This window comes from Clupea harengus, chromosome 9, assembly GCF_900700415.2.
Source record: "Clupea harengus chromosome 9, Ch_v2.0.2, whole genome shotgun sequence".
Lineage (NCBI taxonomy): Eukaryota > Metazoa > Chordata > Actinopteri > Clupeiformes > Clupeidae > Clupea > Clupea harengus.
In genome coordinates this window covers 29,460,801-29,481,727 of record NC_045160.1, presented here as the reverse complement: position 1 = coordinate 29,481,727, position 20,927 = coordinate 29,460,801, and the positions used below count along the sequence as shown (strand labels likewise).

General features: G+C 42.2%; 1 protein-coding gene across 1 annotated transcript in view; it reads right to left on the bottom strand.

Annotated features, from left to right (window-relative positions):
* LOC116221774 (protein NLRC3-like) overlaps nt 1-20,391 on the bottom strand; it is a 22,050-nt gene extending 1,659 nt beyond the window's left edge. Inside the window, exons 1-3 of the mRNA XM_031572945.2 lie at nt 20,258-20,391; nt 16,929-18,743; nt 2,757-2,906 (exon numbers count right to left, since the gene is read on the bottom strand). Of these exons, the coding sequence (XP_031428805.2) occupies nt 2,757-2,906; nt 16,929-18,743; nt 20,258-20,325 (2,033 nt within the window). The 5' untranslated portion in view covers nt 20,326-20,391. The remainder of the gene's footprint in view (nt 1-2,756; nt 2,907-16,928; nt 18,744-20,257) is intronic.
* Nucleotides 20,392-20,927: the final 536 nt, after the last annotated feature.

Sequence of the window (20,927 nt, the reverse complement as noted above, 5' to 3'; positions counted from 1 at the left end):
TTCTGCGACAACATCCAGCACTATTCAACCAGTGCACAGCATTCAAGCCGCTGTCAAAGGACCAGAAGGTGAGCTGGATCAAGACAGGGAAACGGTGCTGGCGGTGTGGAAGAGATCACCAAGCAGCGCAGTGCTACCTGAAGGCCAGATGCCAGAAGTGGACACATCTGGAAGTGCTGCATGAGGTGAACACCAGACCGGAGTCAGTCAGCCGGTAACATACTACCTGGATCCTGCCAGGAGGAGTAGTTGTGTGCTGCTCAAAATGGTGAAGGTGTGCCTGTACAATGGCAATATGAAGATGGAGACATACGCCATCTTGGATGACACACGCACAATCCTCCTTCACAGTGCTGCTCAGGAGCTGGGTCTCCAAGGACAAAGATTGGGTCTGGCACCCAGAACTATCCATCAAGACATCAGGGCTGGTCCAGGGAGGTCAGTCTCCTTTCCTGTGGCATCAGCCCGTCACCCCCAGAAGAGGTTCAACCCGTGCATGAAGCTTTGTGGCCGTGTTTGTGGCGGGCTCTAACTGTGTCCAGATTCATGCAATCCATTGAAGAGCAGATCAGACACTTTTAGTCAAATAAATAAAACCAGTGATTTGTTTACATCTTTGCCAAAGTTAGAACATTCATGCTCTTAGATGCTTGGAACCTGCTTGATTAGATTAACTTCAAACCAGTGCAAAGTAAGACAGTCTTCACTCCCAGACAGACATGCACATACACACACACACACACAAAGTAAGACACAGTCTTCCCACACACACACATACAGTCTTCACAGTTTTTGCATTCTACAGTAGAGGATGGATACCCGACGGGTCGGGCCGGGTTCGGACAAATATTTAGAAATTATAATCGGGCTCGGGTCGGGCTCGGACACATCAGCGCGATAATGTATTGAACATTCCATATTTAAAATATCTTAATAAATAGTGAAGTCAACGTGTCTGCTTCACATGATGCAGAAGTTCGTTTTTGAGAATAAAATACATCAAATTTAGTATAACAGCCTTCTTCCAGTGGCGGGAATTTGCTTATGTCCTAGCTGTGACGACACGATTACAGGTGGCAAAATGGCATCACGGAGGAAGTTAAAGAGAAACGGTCATCTGGAGAGTTTAAAACGATACTAAACGAAGGGAAATCTACTGTATGGAGATATTTCTGCTTAGTAGTCGATGCGGATTCTATTTAGGCTGTTGGATATGTCCAATGTAAGAAGTGTGAAGTTTTAATGAAATATGATTGATGCAATCCTCTTTCTCCACAACAACATGGATTAAACCTCGATGGTTGGACTAGTTTTATAACAAACGTTGGTGTGATCTTCAATGGTAAGACTTGTCTGTTGTGCCTCCTTTGGTGTAGCATAAAACGTGAGTTTTATTAAGACATAGCGTGTGTAATGTGTAGGCTATTTCATTCCGTTTGTTAACCTTTCCTGCTGTCTGTCTCTGACCGTAGTTGGAGATTGCAGGGGAGACTTAGTATGTTTTTAACTTCGCGGTTAATTCCCTTTCCTTTCCATCTGCTGCTGATTAGTAAATAAATGCCCACTGTATTCTTTCTGAGGATTTATTCTTCACACACTTCTACAGCACATACGTTTTTAGCTCCTATCGCTACATCCAAACTATTCTTAAGCATCACCGTTCTCTCTCTCTAGCACACCCACCCTGTACGTGCTGCTCTTAAAGGAGCCGCACCATTTTACAACACGTTCTTGCAATGTGAATCATTTAATTTCAATATGCTTATTGGCCTTCTTGTGCACGCTTGTGCGTTTAACAGCGCTTGTTTGAGCGAGCATTTATCTGTTGATGCCCGAGTTTAATAATGCCAGGCTACTCATGAAAAACGTACGTAAATGTGGCACTAGTATGAACAGTTGAGAAATTGATTCTGTCGGGCTCGGTTCGTGTTCGGAAAAAATATATTTTAATAGCTGTCGGACTCGGGACGGGCTCGGTTACTACTCTGTCGGACGCGGGTCGGGCTCGGACAGAAAATGTCGGGCCGATCCATGCTCTATTCTACAGGCACAAGTCTTCACACACACACACACACACACAGAGTCTTTTGCATTATACAGGCACAAGTCTTCACACTTTGCTTTTCACACAAAACTGACATCGCTGTTTTCAAATGTGTTCATCAGTTGACCAGGAGGGTAATGGCAACGTATCAACTCTCTCACTCTCACTCTCTCTCTTTCTCTCTCTCTAACACACACTAACACTCTCTCTCAAACGCATACAGATATATACACTCACTCTCTCACACACACACTCACTCGCTCTCTCAAACACACACACACACATACATATACAGATATATACACTGACACTCTCTCTCACACACACAAACACTCTCTCTCTCACACACACACACACACTTTCTCTCTCTCACACACACACACACACACACTCTTTCTCTCTCTCACACACACACACACACACACTCTTTCTCTCACACACACACACACATACATACACATAGATATCACACTAGCCTCGGTGTCAAGGGTAACAAGGCCAGGCTCCCACAATATGCACACACACACACACACACACACACACACACACAGGCAGAGGAGAGTAACCTCTTGCTCTCTCTGGGTTCCTCCTGATGACTGTGTGGTGTGTGTGTGTTCGTCTTTCATGTCCTTAGGCATTAATTATTAAACATCAGTAGATAATTCATCACTCTGTGTGTGTGTGTGTGTGTGTGTGTGTCCACCAGACTCACTTGGGAGTGTCATCAGAGAGCAGCTGTGCTCCTGGATCCTGCTGGGTTTTGTCTGTGAGGTGCAGCTCTGCAGCATCTGAGGAGTGGGAGCTGCTAGTGGAGGCTGCTGCTGCTGCTGGACTCTCCCTTCTGAAGGTACGACCATTCACCCTAGAAGACAATTATGAATGTGTTCACACTCATATTAGTGTCTCCAGTTTGCAATAGGGATTCTTCAGTACGTCTGAGAGATGCTGAACTCCTGCATCACACAAACCAACACACACACACAGTCGTTCACTCGTTGCTATGTACTTCCCTCACATAATCCATATTTTACCCAACAAAGACAGCCAATCTCTCTCTAACACACACACACACAGACACACAAACAGTAGTTCAGCCACCCCAAAACTAATACAAACACACACACACACACACACACATACACACACACACACACACACACACACACACACAGTACCTCACTCATTACTCTGTATCACACACAACAGAACACACACACTCTCTCTCACACACACTCACACAAACAAACACACACTCTTTGTGAGGTGATTGAAAACACACACACACACTTGAACCATCACAGGGTTCTCCACACACACACTGTACCTCAGAAATTACACTGCATCAAACACACCAACACACATTAACTGCAGGTTGACCAAAAGACACACACCCACACACATACACACTCTGTACCTCACTCAGTATATTGTATGTGTTACGACCCCCTGTGCCACACACCTCATTCCTCACTCATTACACTCTATCACTCTCACACACACACAAAGTACCTCACTAATTACCCTAGATCACACACACACACACACACACACACACACACACACACACACAGACAGTACCTCACTCATCTCTTTCACACACACACACACACACTCACTGCAGGGCGACAAAAACACACACACACACACACACACACACACTTGACCCATCACAGGGTTCTTCACACATGCCAGACTTGCCACACTGCATACACTAACAAAAAGTGTGCCACACACACACACTGACCAGTACAGGCAACACACATGTACAGTCCCCTTACTAATACAAACACACACACACACACACACACACACACACACACACACACATACTGACCAGTACAGGCAACACACATGTACAGTCCACTTACTAATACAAACACACCAGTCCTCACTTATTACACTGTATCACCCACACCAACACACACACTCACTGCAGGATTCTGCAAACACACACACCAAAATTCACTCCACAGAGGACACCATATACACTCACACAAACACATAACAGATGTGCCACACACACCGTAGTTCACCTACCCCCATGTACCCCTCCCCCCACTTACAATTCACAGGGTGCACCCCCCCCCACACACACACACAGTTGTTGTGTGTTAACACTCACGTTAGTATTTCCAGTTTGCAGTGGGGATTCTTGAGGAGGTCTGAGAGATGCTGAACTCCTGCATCATGAATCTCATTGCCAGATAGGTCCAGCTGCTTCAAACTGCAGGAGGTTGATCTGGCAGCTGATGCTAAAGCAGCACAGCTCTTCTCTGTGAGGAAACAATGCTCCAGCCTGGGAGAAACATAATGACACATCTGATTATTACACTCACACACCATATTTCCTCATCACAGTGAACCACACACACACACACACACACACACACACATACCCCGTTCCTCACTCATTACACTGTATAACACACACACTCGGTGCAGGGTGACTCAAACACACAGACTCTACCTCCTTCAGAATACTGTATCACACACGTGAACACACAGACTCATTGCAGTGGGACCCAAACACACACACACAAACACACACACCTCTGTAATTTCACTGTCTCACACACCCACCAACAAATACACACACACACTTATTGAAGGGTGACCCAAGCACAGACACCGTACCTCAGTCATTAGACTGCATGACACACATAAACACACACCAACAAATACAAACACACACACACACACACACACACAATATCTCACTCATCTCTCACACACACACACACACTCACTGCAGGGCGACAAAAATACACACACACACACACACACTTGACCCATCACAGGGTTCTCCACACATGCCAGACTTGCCACACATGCCACTCCACAGAGGACACTGCATACACAAACAAAAAGTGGCCTCACACACACACACACATACTGAGCAGTACAGGCAACACACATGTACAGTCCTCTTACTAATAACACTCACACTAGTTTCTCCAGTTTGCAGTGGGGATTCTTCAGGAGGTCTGAGAGATGCTGAACTCCTGCATCATGAATCTCATTACATCCCAGGTGCAATTCCTTCAAACTGCAGGAGGTTAATCTGGCAGCGGATGCTAAAGCAGCACAGCTCTTCTCTGTGAGGGAACAACGCCACAGCCTGGGAGAAACATAATGACACATCTGATTATTACACTCACACACCTCTACCTATACAACACACACCATACTTCCTCATCATAGGGAATCACACCAACAGACACACCCACTCACTGCAGGGTGACCAAAATACACACACACACACACACTCACTGAGTACAAAGTACACTCAGTACACACACCAACTCATTGCAGGGTGACCCAAACACATACACTTTACCTCAGTTATGAGACTGTATAACACACACATATACACTCATTGCAGGGTGATCCAAAAAAGCACACACACCAAGCAGTACAGGCAACACACGTGTGCAGTTCCTTTACTAATACAAACACACACACACCATACATCACTCAGTACACTGACTCACACACACCAACACACACACACACACACACACACACACACATTCGTTATAGTGGGACCCAAACACACACAAACACAAACACAAACACTGTACCTCAATCATTTCACTGTATCTCACACACACACACCAACAAATACGCACACACTGTACCTCACGCAGTACACTGTAACACACACAAACAGTACCTCAGTAATTTCACTGCATAACAAACACACACACCACACTTACCCAATCACAGGATTCTCAAAACACACACACCAAATTTCACTCCTCAGAGGACAGCACAGACACCACATACACAAACACACAAAAAAAATGCCAAACACACACCGTAGTTCACCCATCCCCACGTAACCCCCCCCACACACACACACACACAGGTCTGTTGTTGTGTGCTAACACTCACTTCAGTGTCTCCAGTTTGCAGTGGGGATTCTTGAGGAGGTCTGAGAGATGCTGAACTCCTGCATCATGAAGACCATTGTTACTTAGGTTCAGCTTCTTCAAACTGCAGGAGGTTGATCTGGCAGCTGATGCTAAAGCAGCACAGCTCTCCTCTGTGAGGGAACACTTATACAACCTAAGAGAAACACAATGATACATCTGATTATTACAATCACACACCTCTACCTATACGACACATACACACACTTCCTCATCATAGAGAATCACACCAACAGACAAACACACACTCACTTTCTCACTGCAGGGTGACCAAAATACACACACACACACACACACACACTGTACCTCAGAAATTACACTGCATCAAACAAAACAACACTGATTCAGTGCAAGGTGACCAAAACACAGACAGACACTGTACCTCACTCAGTACACTGTATTAAAACACACACACTCATTACAGTGGGACCCAAACACACACCAAGACACACACTCATTAAAGTGTGACCCAAAAACACTACCTCAGTCATTTCACTGTATCTCACACACCCTCCAACAAATACACACACTTATTAAAAAACACACACACTACCTCAGTCATTTCACTGTCTCACACACACACACACCAACAAATTCACACACAGTCAATGACAAACACACACACACACACACTTGACTATCACAGGGTTCTCCACAGATACCAGACTTCACTCCAAAGGACACTGCATACACAAACACACACAAACGAAAAGTGTGCCACACACACACACACACTGTACCCCAGAAATTACACTGCATCAAACACATCAACATACATTCACTGCAGGGTGACCAAAATACACAAACCCAGTACACTGTATCACACACACACACATTGCAGGGAGACCCAAACACATACCGTACCACAGTCATTAGACTGTATCACCAACACACACACACTCACTGCAGGGTGGACCAAAACACACACACCACACTTGCCCAATCACAGGATTCTCCAAACACACACACCAAACTTCACTCCAAAGAGGACACCACATAAATGTGTTTAATACAGTGTACACAAAAAACATCCCCATGTACTCCCCCCCCCCACACACACACACAGACACACACAGACCTGTTGTTGTGAATTAACACTCACTCTAGTGTCTCCAGTTTGCAGTGGGGATTCTTCAGGAGGTCTGAGAGATGCTGAACTCCTGCATCATGTATATCATTACATCCCAGGTGCAATTCCTTCAAACTGCAGGAGGTTGATCTGGCAGCGGATGCTAAAGCAGCACAGCTCTTCTCTGTGAGGGAACAACGCCACAGCCTGGGAGAAACATAATGAAACATCTGATTATTACACTCACATACTTTTACCTATACAACACACACACCATACTACCTCATCATAGTGAATTGCACCAACAGACACACACACACACACTCACTGCAGGGTGACCTAAATACACACACACACACACAAACACACACACTGTACCCCAGAAATTACACTGCATCAAACACATCAACACACAGTCACTGCAGGGTGACCAAAACACATACCCCCACACTGTACCTCATTCAGTACACTGTATCACACACACACAAACATACACACACAATCATTGCGGTGTGAGCCAAACAAATACACACACACACTTAACCCATCACACTGTATCACACACACTCATTGCAGGGTGACCCAAAACACACACACCAAACTTCACTCCGCAGAGGACACCACATACACACACACACAAAAAACTAAAATCTCCATGTACACATGTACTCCACACATTCACAGGTCTGTTGTAGTTAGGGATGGGTATCGTTTGGGTTTTTTTTTTCTTCAAATTGAACAATATATTAACTGTTTAAAGTATACTATAATTATAAATAAATGGCTTCAAACTACAGCTTCAAATTTTAACTTCAAACTATGAACAATATATTTACTGTTAACAACAGTATACAGTATACTTAAATAAATATAAATAAATACAAAACACACACACACACTCTGTACACACACTACAGCTTCAAACTTCAGCAATTCTTTTGCAGAAATATGCTGCTTGGCCCTGTTTACACAAACGCTAGATTGCCTGAATCTGGAGAGAAATGTCTACATATCGCCCTTTCGTTTACGAACCGGGTGGATTGGGTCACTGAATCCGCATATATTTGAATCGGGGTTCCAAAGTGAGTAGATTCGAATCCGCCCGTGTAAACCCCGATCCGCAAACTTTCTAACCTGATGATGTAATTGCCCCACGTGAACACCTCGCAACCTCAGCCTGAATCCTGATTAACCCCACTCCATCACTTCATAAGAGCAACAACATAAACTAAATCGATGTTGTTAAGAAGTTGGTTAGTAATGGGATGACATTAACAAGCCACACTTGTTAATCTATTTCCATCAGACCATTGTTCAAAACCGTTTTTTAAAAGGGCCAGCAATAGCCTATATGAGCAAATCTGACGTGAAAAGATTTTTATTATAGACAGAAGTTTCAAAACGGTAACTTACACAAACAAGGGTTATGGCGAAGTGTGCGATGTGGAGCAAAATGGAAGACCCCTCTGCTTAATATGCCAGTCGTCACTGTCACATTTTAAAGCCTCAAACTTAGAGTGCTATTCCTCCACACACCATGCTAACATAGCCCAGAAGTTTCCTAAAGGCACAGAGCTACGCAAGCACACGGTAAATACTTTGAAACGTCAGTCAGAGAAACAGACTCAGCTTTTTGAAAATTCAGGAAGTACTCTGAAACAGTCACGTTGACATCGTATCAGGTGGCATGGATTATTGCTCGAGCAAAAAAGTAATATAGTGAGGGAGAGGTTGTGAAGCTGGTTAGGAAATTGATGACATTAACAAGCCACACTTTAATCTGTCACTGTTTAATCTATTTGCATCAGACCATTGTTCAAAACCGTTTTTATAACGGCCTATATGAGCAAATCTGATGTGAAAAGATCTTTATCATATACGGAAGTTTCAAAATGGTAACTTACAGTTCAAGATGTATGATTACCAGACTAAAAAAACGTTCATGAATGCCAGAATTGTCCCGCAAACTTCGTAAGTGGAAATTTCTTCTTAACTGGCCTTCGATAATGAGGTCCATTATTATTATTGCAATATACAACTATACAATAATTATGAATAATTTTTTCATTTACTATATCAGTAGGCTACTTTGTATGCACTCATTTCCCAATAGGCTACCAAGGAAAATTATATAGGTAGGCTACCCTCAAGGTCCGAAATTAACATCTACCAAGCGCCAAATACGTGTAGATTTTGCATTTGATGTGTAAGTTTCGGAAGCCACCCAACACTTTGGCAGGTGACTATTTTGCAATAAAATATCAGCATTGATGGCCTAGCGCCAGTAAGATGAATGTTACGTTAGCTCTAGTCCTGTCAGACAACGATAGCTGCTTGCGTATGCTGCTTGCTTTCAAGTGGATGTTATGCGTTGCCAGATGTTTCATGAGATTTGATGTGTTCCCCTCTTTACACGCAATTGTTTTGTTGCATTCGCTGCACGTCGCATTGTTTGAATCTTTTTGTGCGAAATACAGCCACACTTTTGACCGTTTACCTTTTGGCATTTTCTTTGTTAAAAGGTTGATGGCTAGCTAGCTACTGTAGCTATACAAATGGTAGGCTATCGTTACCTGCTGCCAGGACGGAGTCATCAGAGTAGTGTAACGTTTACTAGCGCAAGTGAGGTGATGCTTATATTGGATGTAACGTCCGGTCTTGGCCACCAGTGGCAGTATTTCAATCGGCGCAGGCACCGAAAGGAAGCACCGAAATCTGCGTTGCGGTTCGGTCTGGTAGGCACCGGTCGAATAGGAACCGGTGCCAATATGGTACCCAACCCTAGTTGTAGTGTGTTACTATTCACCATAGTTTCTCCAGTTTGCAGTGGGGATTCTTGAGGAGGTCTGAGAGATGCTGAACTCCTGCATCACGAAGATCATTGTTACTCAGGTTCAGCTCCTTCAAACTGGCAGCTGATGCTAAAGCAGCACAGCTCTTCTCTGTGAGGGAACAACCCTTCAGCCTGGGAGAAACATAATGACACATCTGATTATTACACTCACACACTTCTACCTATAAAACACACACATCATACTTCCTCATCACAGTGAATCACACTAGTGTTGTCACGATACCAAAATTATGATTTTGATAAAATACCTGCCATAAACATCATGATACCTGATACTTACGATATGATACCACAAATACGATACAATACCACAAATACGATATGATACCACAAATACAATACTGGCATATTTATCTATAATAGTAATAAATAAAACATCTGTATGGTTCCTTTTTTACCAGCTTGTTCAAGCCCAGCTTTTTGAACACTTAACGAATGGCATTAATATTAGTATCAGCCTACAACAAGATATTGATGATGCAATGAAATAATTGGCATTAACTGGCATATCGTATATCCTGTCCAACGCATGCAAAATATTCCTAAATCCAGTTTTTTCGACTGTGTATATTGGCACCTGATCAGTACAGATGAACTCAGCCACTGCTCTGTTTAACCTCTTCGCATCTTTTGACCCTTCTCATATTTCCGCTGGCTTTCAAACACAGCTGGAAGGGAACTGTCTCTGTGTTGCTGCTGCTGGCCTCTGCTTGACTGTCTATGGGAGTGGGTGGATAAACCATGCTTAATTTACTTGCATATTGAGTGATATTATCACTTCATATTTTATCTTAATTCATGGAATAATCATTTTTCCTTAACTAAAATAAAAAAGAATTAGCTCAAGATCCACCCTCAGGCTCCACCAGCATGTAGCCTATTGCATCAATTATGTTTCATTCGGTGCACTTTTGTGTGCATTCTGACCTAATGACCATATAGGCCACATTAGTGAAACTGTAGGTTATTTTGCATGTATAGCATTTTCTCTCTGTAGTTTAATTTTGACAATGAATTGGGCTATGTTCTTGCAGCCAAATTGAAAGCTAGATCAACGTCTTAAACGAGGCTACATGCAATAGGGCCATTTGATATCCCTTCAGCTAACCTATCCTTAAAAAAGGGCCTTCTGCAACAAACACGACCTGTACTGATTATTATTATACTATACATGCGTGCATGCAGCCTGACAGGGAGCAGAACAGTGAGTGCATTCTGATTGCGCGCTATTTTAATGAAGTATCAATACTAAAAATATGCAAAATCATCTCATTTTTAACGTGAGGGTTCTGCGGTACCTTTCTAGTATCAATACACCAGGCAACATTAAATCACACCAACAGACACACACACACACACGTGTGCAGTCCCTTTACTAATACAAACACACACATAACAAACCTGACCCAAACACACACACACAGACAGTACCTCACTCATTATCCTGGATCTCTCTCGCACACACACTCACTGCAGGGTGACCAAAATACACACACACACAAACACACACACTGTACCTCAGAAATGACACTGCATCAAACACACCAAAACACATTCACTGCAGGGTGATCAAAACACACCCACACTGTACCTCACTCAGTACACTGTACCACACACACCAAAACACACACTCATTACAGTGGGACCCAAAGACACACACACTACCTCAGTTATACCTCACTGTCTCTCACACACCCACCGACAAACACACACACTCCTTGCAGGGTGACACAAACACACACACTTGACCCACCACAGGGTTCTCCACACATACCAGACTTCAGTCCACAAACAGGACACCACACACACACACAATTCATCTTAGTTCTTCTCAAACACAAACCAAACCTCAGTCATTAGACTGTATCACCCACACCAACACACACACACTCACTGTAGGGTGATCCAAAAAACACATGCATACCACACTTGACCAATCACCAGGTTCTTCACACACATACCAGACTTCACAAACAGGACACCATACACACACACATATAAAAGTTTTCATCTTAGCTGTTCTCAGTTGTACTTGATGGTAACCCTGCCACCAAGATGTATCTGTAGCTCTCCAAGGGCCCTACAACGTCCATGGTTCTCGACTGGCTGATTGGCGGGGTCACATTGCAGTGAGAAACTCCCTCAGTTGTCACATGGCTTCATCTCTCCTCATCTGGGGCTCTTGGTAACACCTCTGCCAGCGTTGTGGATTTGTCTGCAGGCAAGCCATCGAAGATGGGACATCTGGTAACCTAGGCCCTAGGTCTTGCTCCTAGTTGCTCCTACCTGAAGAATATTGGTGTTTCTCATATACTTTCAAAGTAGTTGCAACTCATGTGAATTCCTTCCCCCTTCGCTTCCTAACACGCCCCACCTTACACCTTGAACCAGACCCCCAGACAGACCTATTATGTTAAGTTGTGTATTCTACCTTCCTACAACTGAAATGTAACTTCTATGCTGTACTAAGAGAAGAACATCATAAGATAAGAACATCATAGAGATCATGATGCCGAAGGGTGAGAGAATGGAGTGAGGAGTGATTCTGGGAAATTGAGGAAACATGACAGCCAACCAGACCAACACAAAAGAGCCACTACACTATGTCCTAACCATCCCTCCTTCTCTCTCTCCATCGTAGTGTGTTGTGTGTGCTTCAGGTCTGTTGCACAGAATACACAGAATAAACCGACAATCTACCATTAAGATCCGGATTCCATCGAGTCCTTTGTTAAATCCTGCAACTGCAACTAACGTCAAAAATAGACACAGACAGGCAAAGTCACAGCTCACACACATTGAGAAATGCACAGCTCTCACACGCAATGGTCTTCACTTTGTAAGAGAAGTAACTAAAGCCAGTTTAACTTGAATATTGTGTGTGCAGTTTGTATAGCATAGTGCACCTTATACAGGAAACAGGAGGTGGAAGGAGGTGGAAAATCACTAAAATGAATGTTTTCAACATATGGCTACTTAACAACTTGCATGTGCTCCAATAACGAAGTTAGCAGCGTGGCAGGATATAAGGTTACAAGAGTAAATAAAGGATTATGATAGTGTAACAAGTAACTAAAATCAGTTTAACTTGTATGTGCATTTTGTATCAGTATAGTGTAGTGTAGTGTAATATGATGTATCAGCATAGTGTAGTGTAATATGATGTATCAGCATAGTGTAGTGTAGTGTAATATGATGTATCAGCATAGTGTAGTGTAGGGTAGTGTAGTGTAATATGATGTATCAGCATAGTGTAGTGTAGTGTAATATGATGTATCAGCATAGTGTAGTGTAGTGTAATATGATGTATGAGCATAGCGTAGTGTAGTATGATGTATCATCATAGTGTAATGTAGTGTAGTGTAATATGATGTGTATGATGTGTCAGTGTAGTGTAGTGTAGTGTAGTGTAATATGATGTATCAGCATAGTGTAGTGTAGTGTAGTATGATGTATCATCATAGTGTAGTGTAGTGTAATATGATGTGTATGATGTGTCAGTGTAGTGTAGTGTTGTATAGCAAGGTTATTATCGTTAACGAAAACTAACGAAAAAAAGGAAAACTAGGTGTGAATAATTTTTTCGTTAACTAAAATAAAAATAAAAACTAGGCTGTATAAAAAAACGATAACTAACTGAAATGGTATTGTGTCTTTACAAAACTAACTAAAATAAAATAGAATTATAGAGAAAATGTCTTTAGTTTTCGTCTTTGTCAATGTACTTCATAGATGAAAATGTATTTCATACATAGCCTAAGTCTATCTTTCGTTGTACCACTTTTAGTACACGCCCCTCGCCTGGTATCATGGCGGCAAAAGTCGTGAGAAAGCGACAGAGTCCTATTTGGGATTACTTCGAACAGTAACATGCTGTGTTTGTGGCTGGTGAGGCACTGGGTCTTTCAGAGTCATATTTACAAATATATAAACTAGTGCTGTCAGTTTAACGCGTTCATTTTTTTATCGCGAGATTAACGCGATTTTTTTATTTATTTATTTTTTATTTTTTAGATTAACATTCTTTTTGGCCTCGCAAACTGTGTAGTAGGCTAACGTTACGGTTTGACTGAATGGTGAGCGCGATACGGCGAAATGGATGACAAAAAGCTTCTGAATGGAAAGTTTAATTTTAAAAGTTTTGTTGTGCAAAATAAGCGAGCTTCACTGTTGTCTGAAAATGTCAACAGGCAGCTGGCTGAAAGCAAAGAAGAAGTAGGCTTACCTTTTATTGGTAACCTAACTGTTACGGTTCATTGTTTCTGAAATAAGAGGCCTGACTGCTATGTTCCCAGCAAACTTGAAAAAAAGAAAATATTAAGCCATGGTTTAACTGCACTATAGGCTGAGTCCTTGTTTACCTGAAATGTGCACTTTATAATTTTATTTTGTACCGCCCTGTTTGACAATGTTGGTTTTCAATAAAATAAAACATTTGCATAAAGCAAGCCAATCCACTTTTCCATGTTGATAAGGGCATTAAAATAAAAATAAAATGATGGAAAAAATAAATAAATGAAGGGACATTTAGAATAGATAAAAATTTGCGATTAATCGCGATTAAATATTTTAATCGTTTGACAGCACTAATATAAACCCAATACAGTATCTTAAATCACCATTCAATTGGCAGCTTGCACATTGACTACTGGTTGTTTTTCATATCAGCATTCTTTACACACACATAGGTGAGGTAGCTACATACAGTTGGCAGCTGCTAGCTTGTGATAAACTCGTGTTATTTTGTGTGATTATCCACTCGTGAATATGAACTCTTTCATACGAAGTTGCACAAGCACCCTGAGGGTTTCTACCTTTTCCCATTATAATTTAAGAGTTACATCGAGGAGACTATAACATCAGCTAGATAACTAGCTATCATTTCATGCAAATTTAACTCTTCCATTTAAATCGTTTAAGGTTATGAAGTGTCCTTAGCTAGCTAATTAGCTAGCGTAGCAACTAGATAACCACAACAGGCAACACAACTTTAGCTGCAATTTAAGTTTAATTTCTCAAAATCAGCTCACCAATAAAAAGGAGTCTTGGGTTCAAAGTGATCCCAACCACTTGAGTGATGTTAAATGGCTTCACATAGACATTAAACAATCCCAAGAGAAATAATGGGAAATCAACCGAGCAAGGGCTTACTCTGATATCAATGTAATGTTAGCAAATGAGGGGTGAGAAGCCTCCCCCTCCCCCTTGCTAATATTTAGTCTCCGCTGTACGTCCAAAATGAAATCTATTCTTGAGGTTCCAAATAATTTCAAAGCAATTTGACTTTGAATGTGAGAAGTCGATCGAGTTATCTTCTGTCCCGTCGTTTGAAGCATACCTTTTAGCTACGGCATTGGTCTCCCATTATTGATCACTTCAAGTTTTGATTGAAAGTCCAGTTTTGAGAAATGTTTTAGCTTAGCTATAGAATCTTCCATTTTCGCAGTCAATGTCAACGGCAAACCAAGCATAAACCCGACCGGTGGGCTCTCGCACGCTCCCTTCATTGAAGCAGAGGTACTGTTTGCCTCCCCTCCGTGCTTTTTCACTGCGGTTTTACGTCATATCAGCAAGACTAGATAGGTTCTACGCATGCGCTCAACCCAGTTTGTGAGGGATTGCGCAATCTGAGATGAGTCACAGCTGGTCGCTGCCTCACCATCTCGCTGTCTCCTGTCTGTTTGAACAGGACATGTGCCAATTCTGACTGACACACATCTTTCATAGTTGTCTTTTGTGGATGGCTGTTCATCTGTGAATACATTTTTTTAAATGGTATCTTTTGTTGAGTTTTTATTACTTATTGTTTATTATAGCTTGTATCTACTATTAATTTTGATCGTTTTGTTTTGCAAGCAAAAAATGAAGCTTCCCCCTGGTCTGTTGCATTCCGCGGTAAAGACTAAAACTAATACTGAAACTAATAAAAACTAAACTGAAACTAAGCATTTTCAAAAAATTAAAACTAAACTAAACTAGCAAACCCGCTTTAAAAACAAATTAAAACTAAACTGAAATTGAAAACAGAAAGTCAAAACGAAATTAAAATAAAAACTAGTGAAAAATGCAAAACTATAATAACCTTGTTGTATAGTACAGTGTTTCCCAAACTGGGGACGTAGGGGGTACGTGGGGGAAAAAATGTGATTTGCATTTTCAAAGTGAAACAGCCAATTACATTTTCAAACTGACCTATAAATAGACATGACATCTTAAATAGTCTGAATAGCCTAGTCGCAATGCCAAAAATACACTCATGTATACATTGTAGTGTTCAGCAAAGTAATTACACTGCCAAAAATAGCTACAGGTAGGTAAGTCAAAACATAGGCACAACGATTAGCTCCCTCGTCAGAATTCCACTCGCTGATGCCCTGTGTAGAGAAGCGGGAGCTCACTCCTATTGCTGCACGAAAATGGGTAAATGGTTATAAAGAGTTAATCCCCGGTCCAGAGAGACACCAACCGCTACTACTAGTAGAAGGCCTACAATCGAGGATGCACCTGTCGGCGACAGTAACCCAGGTTGCTCTTCCAAGTCTAGGGACAGGGGACAGTATAAAGTTTGGGAAACACTGGTATACACCCCTAATGCCCTAATGGTGAGAGATGGAGCATTTCAGTTTACAATTATTACATCTACATACCATAACATGGACAACACACACATACTAACGTCAACGGGTGCACCACCCACACATACACACACACCAACACAAGCATCAAAGGGTGAAACACACACAAACACACACACACACCTTACTCCAGCACACATGAAATGGTGAGAAACACACTTGTATTTCATCTGTCATAGTGTTCAACAAACACACACACACACACACCATCTTTTACACATCATAGGATGCCACACACACATTCACTCACACACACACTCTACTTCATGCAACACAGCATACCCCTCCCCCATCCAAATACACACACACACACACACACACACAGACACAGGCATGGACCCACCCACACATATAAACACACACACACACAGTCACAGATTACAGGTTTACTTACAAAGCTGATGTGGATGTTTTGACCACTGGCATCAGCTTCTGAAGAACATCATCTGGACTGAGGAGTTCAGTCAGATCCTCCTCTGGTGTGTTTATGTACTTCTGCAGGTCAAACTCACCCCGGTGCTCTTCTGAAATCTCAAACTTCAATCTCCTTGTCCTCCACTCTCCTGGTAAGAGCATGACCACGTACAGAGTTCCTGAGCTCCTGTTAATGACCTCCACTACAGCATGGTGATTCAGCTCATTCAGACAGTTGAACAGGTTGATCCTTCTGTCTGACTTTTTATTTTGACTGATCCTTTGTTTAATATACTGGATTGTTTGCTCTGAGCTCTCTGATTGGATTGTTGTCTGGGGCAGTAGGCGTCTTAAGAGCTTCTGATTGGACTCCAGCGAGAGGCCCAGAAGGAAGCGGAGGAAAAGGTCCAGATGTCCATTCTTCCTCTGTAAGGCCAGTTTCACTGCAGTCTTGTGTAGGTCATGAAGAGTTGCAGCTCTGAACAGAGCAGAGAGCTGAGAGGTTTGCTGTTGGCCAGGCATGTTTATCTCTCTTTTGCTGAAGCACAGGATTACAAATAAAGCTGCAAGAAACTCCTGAATGCTCAGATGGACAAAGCTCAACCAAATCTTCCCCTGGTACAGCCCAGCCTCCTTTCTGAATATCTGAGTACACACTCCTGAGTACACTGATGATTCTGTGACATCAATGCCACACTCTCTCAGGTCTTCCTCATAGAAGATCAAATTGTCCTTCTCCAGCTGTTGGAAAGCCAGTTTCCCCAGTCTGATAATCATCTTTTCGTCTGTCTCTTTTCCCTCTGGGTACTTTTCTTTTTTGGTGCTTGTCTGAACGATCAGGAAGTGTGTGTACATTTGAGTCAGAGTCCTGGGGATCTCTCCTCTCCCTGTTTCACTCAACATTCTCTCTACAACAGTGGCGACAATCCAGCAGAAGACTGGAATGTGGCACATGATGTAGAGGCTTCTGGATGACTTCAAGTTTGTGATGGTTCTGCTGGCCAGGTTCTCATCACTGATTCTCTTCCTGAGGTACTCTTCTTTCTGTGAGTCCTTGAATCCCCTTATTTCTGTCACCTGGTCCACACACTCAGGTGGGATCTGATTTGCTGCTGCTGGTCGGGTGGTGACCCAGAGGAGAGCAGAGGGAAGCAGATTCCTCTTGATGAGGTTTGTCAGCAGCACGTCCACTGAGACTTGCTCTTTCACATCACAACACCTCGGGTTGGAGTTGAAATCTAGAGGAAGTCGACACTCATCCAGACCATCAAAGATGAACATGACATGCTCTAAACCAGAGAAGAATCTTGGATCTGTAATTTCAGGGAAAAAGTGCTGAATAAGCTCCACCAGACTGAGTTTTTTCTCCTTCATCAGGTTCAGCTCTCGGAAAGGCAGAGGAAATATGAAGTGGATATCTTGATTCTCTTTCCCTTTAGCCCAGTCCAGAATGAACTTCTGCACAGAGACTGTTTTTCCAATGCCAGCCACTCCCTTTGTCAGCACTCTTCTGATGGGTTTTTCTTGTCCAGATAAGGGTTTAAAGACGTCACTGCAGTTGATTGGCCTGCCTCGTGCTGCTTCTCTCCAGGATGCTCTCTCTATCTGTCTGACCTCATGTTCATACTCGACCTCTTCTCCTCCCCCCTCTGTGATGTAGAGCTCTGTGTAGATCTTACTGAGGGGTGTGGGGTTTCCCTGCTTTGTGATTCCCTCAGTCAGACACTTAAACTTCTTCTGAAGATGGGATTTGTGGATCTGCTGCATTTCCACATTTACCGGACCAGGTTGGTCTCTGTGTGTGAAAACAAGAACAAATATTAAATAACTTGTTTACTGTAATATCAGTTTAACTTTAGTGTCTGCACAGCACTATCAGTAAAGCAGGAATGTAGTCTATATAACTGCCACTCTGTCTGAAGAGTTTCCCCCTAATGTAGTCTATATAACTGTCACTCTGTCTGAAGAGTTTCCCCCTAATGTAGTCTATATAACTGCCACTCTGTCTGAAGAGTTTCCCCCTAATGTAGTCTATATAACTGCCACTCTGTCTGAAGAGGTTTATATAAACTACCCTCAGCACTGTGTCCCCCTAATGCTCTTCTCTCATGTGATTGCTGATGAATTGACTTGCTTCATATTTCCTCTGCTGTCGTTCTCTCTCACTCTCACTACATTTCACCTGCTGACACAGGAGGGCTGCTGGATTTGTGCTTGTCGCTCCAGATTATCATTGTCACTTTACTGACTTGTTCCCCCTCTGCACAGAAATGTATAATTTGACAATTCCCACCGTCACCTCTGCCTGGCAGAATGTATTTTAGTGGATTGGCTGGTGTCTTTAGGTATAAAACCAAGCACTTTAGAGTGTTTAAGTCTCTCTTTGTCTTTCTTCTTTCTCTTTCCCTGCTGCTGTTTCTCTTTGAGTGTGTGTGTCTTTAAGAGTGGGAATCCTCTCTAATTATTGTTTACTATATTCCATATTTCAAGATGTAATCATTTTAATTCAATAAGTTGGAAACATTTCGTCATCTTTTTTAAAGTCTTGGAAAACTGGTTTGGACAGAATTGTTATATACCAGAGGAATTTACTGAAATGGTTCAACTAGCATGAATGAGGAGTAAAAGATCTGCATTTCACACACACACACACACACACACACACACACACACACACACACACACACACACACACGTGGACACACACGCTCGCACACATGCACACACATCTGAAGTGTGTGTAAAACAAAACAAAAAACACAAAAGACACAAAAAACACAAAAGGTGAAAATCCCACTGATTTAATGGATAATATCTATTTGATTTAAAATATTTCCACAGTGTCATTTTGAAGATCTTTCTTTAACTATATTCATTTACTTATGAAGCCATTTTGATTTGAACAGCAAAGTCAGACATGACAGGTCAGCCTCTGGTCTGTCTTATACTGCCACCTTCTGACAACATAGTGGTACTGCAATGATCACTACTACATTTTGAAAAACCTACAAAATGTACTGAAATGGTTCTCAAGATCAGTTCTAGCATTTCACCCTTAGGGGGGCTTAGGCTTGTGACAATATGAAGGCTAACATCCTCATCAATCAATCACATCAGTGAATGGATTTTGTCCGTCTCCTTTAATATCTAGATACTATAAACTAGATATTTAAGAAATATCTATAACTTCCCATCTCATATAAATATCTAGAACAAAAAAACAAGTAAAACACATTTGGTAAACTTTTACACTTCAAATGACTGTGTGGATGATTGTATTTCCTGTGGAAAGTCCTCATTACTACTCACCTCTGACCAGCAGGAACACCTCCTTCTGCAAATAGAAGTGGATGACCCATGGACTGGTCACTCTTCATGGACACACAGCTCGGTACGGGGGAGTGTGATCTCTTCTGCTGGATGGAGCTGTGTTTCAGGCACACACAAACAAACAAACACACACACACATACACACAGGCACACAAAAACAAAGACGCACACACACTCATTCACCCACACACACACACAAACACACCAACACAATGTTATTAGCAGTATAGGTAAAAGTAAGAAAATCACTACGGTCAAAATGAACTAAATCCTATTTTTGCCTACAATAACATTTTATCCAAATTAATGGAATATTATTGATTTTAAATAATTCAAGGAAACTTCATCTGAAGAGTGGATCTGAGTTTTGTCTCCTCTGGTGTCCATCTATATCAACAACAGACAGACAACAACAGTTACAGATAAACATCATCATAGAACATCATCGTTACCACCACCACCACCATCATCTTCATCATCAAAGCAACATCCCACAGAGGGAAATAAGGCTGTTATCTGCTAGCAAATCTGCGTGGCAAAGACATCTTTATCTGCACTCCTATCCCCACTCTTAGTCGTGGGGACGGATCTTTCAGCAGACTGTTTGGCCTGCATTCGTGGCTGCAGACCAAGTCAATGGATCTCCGAA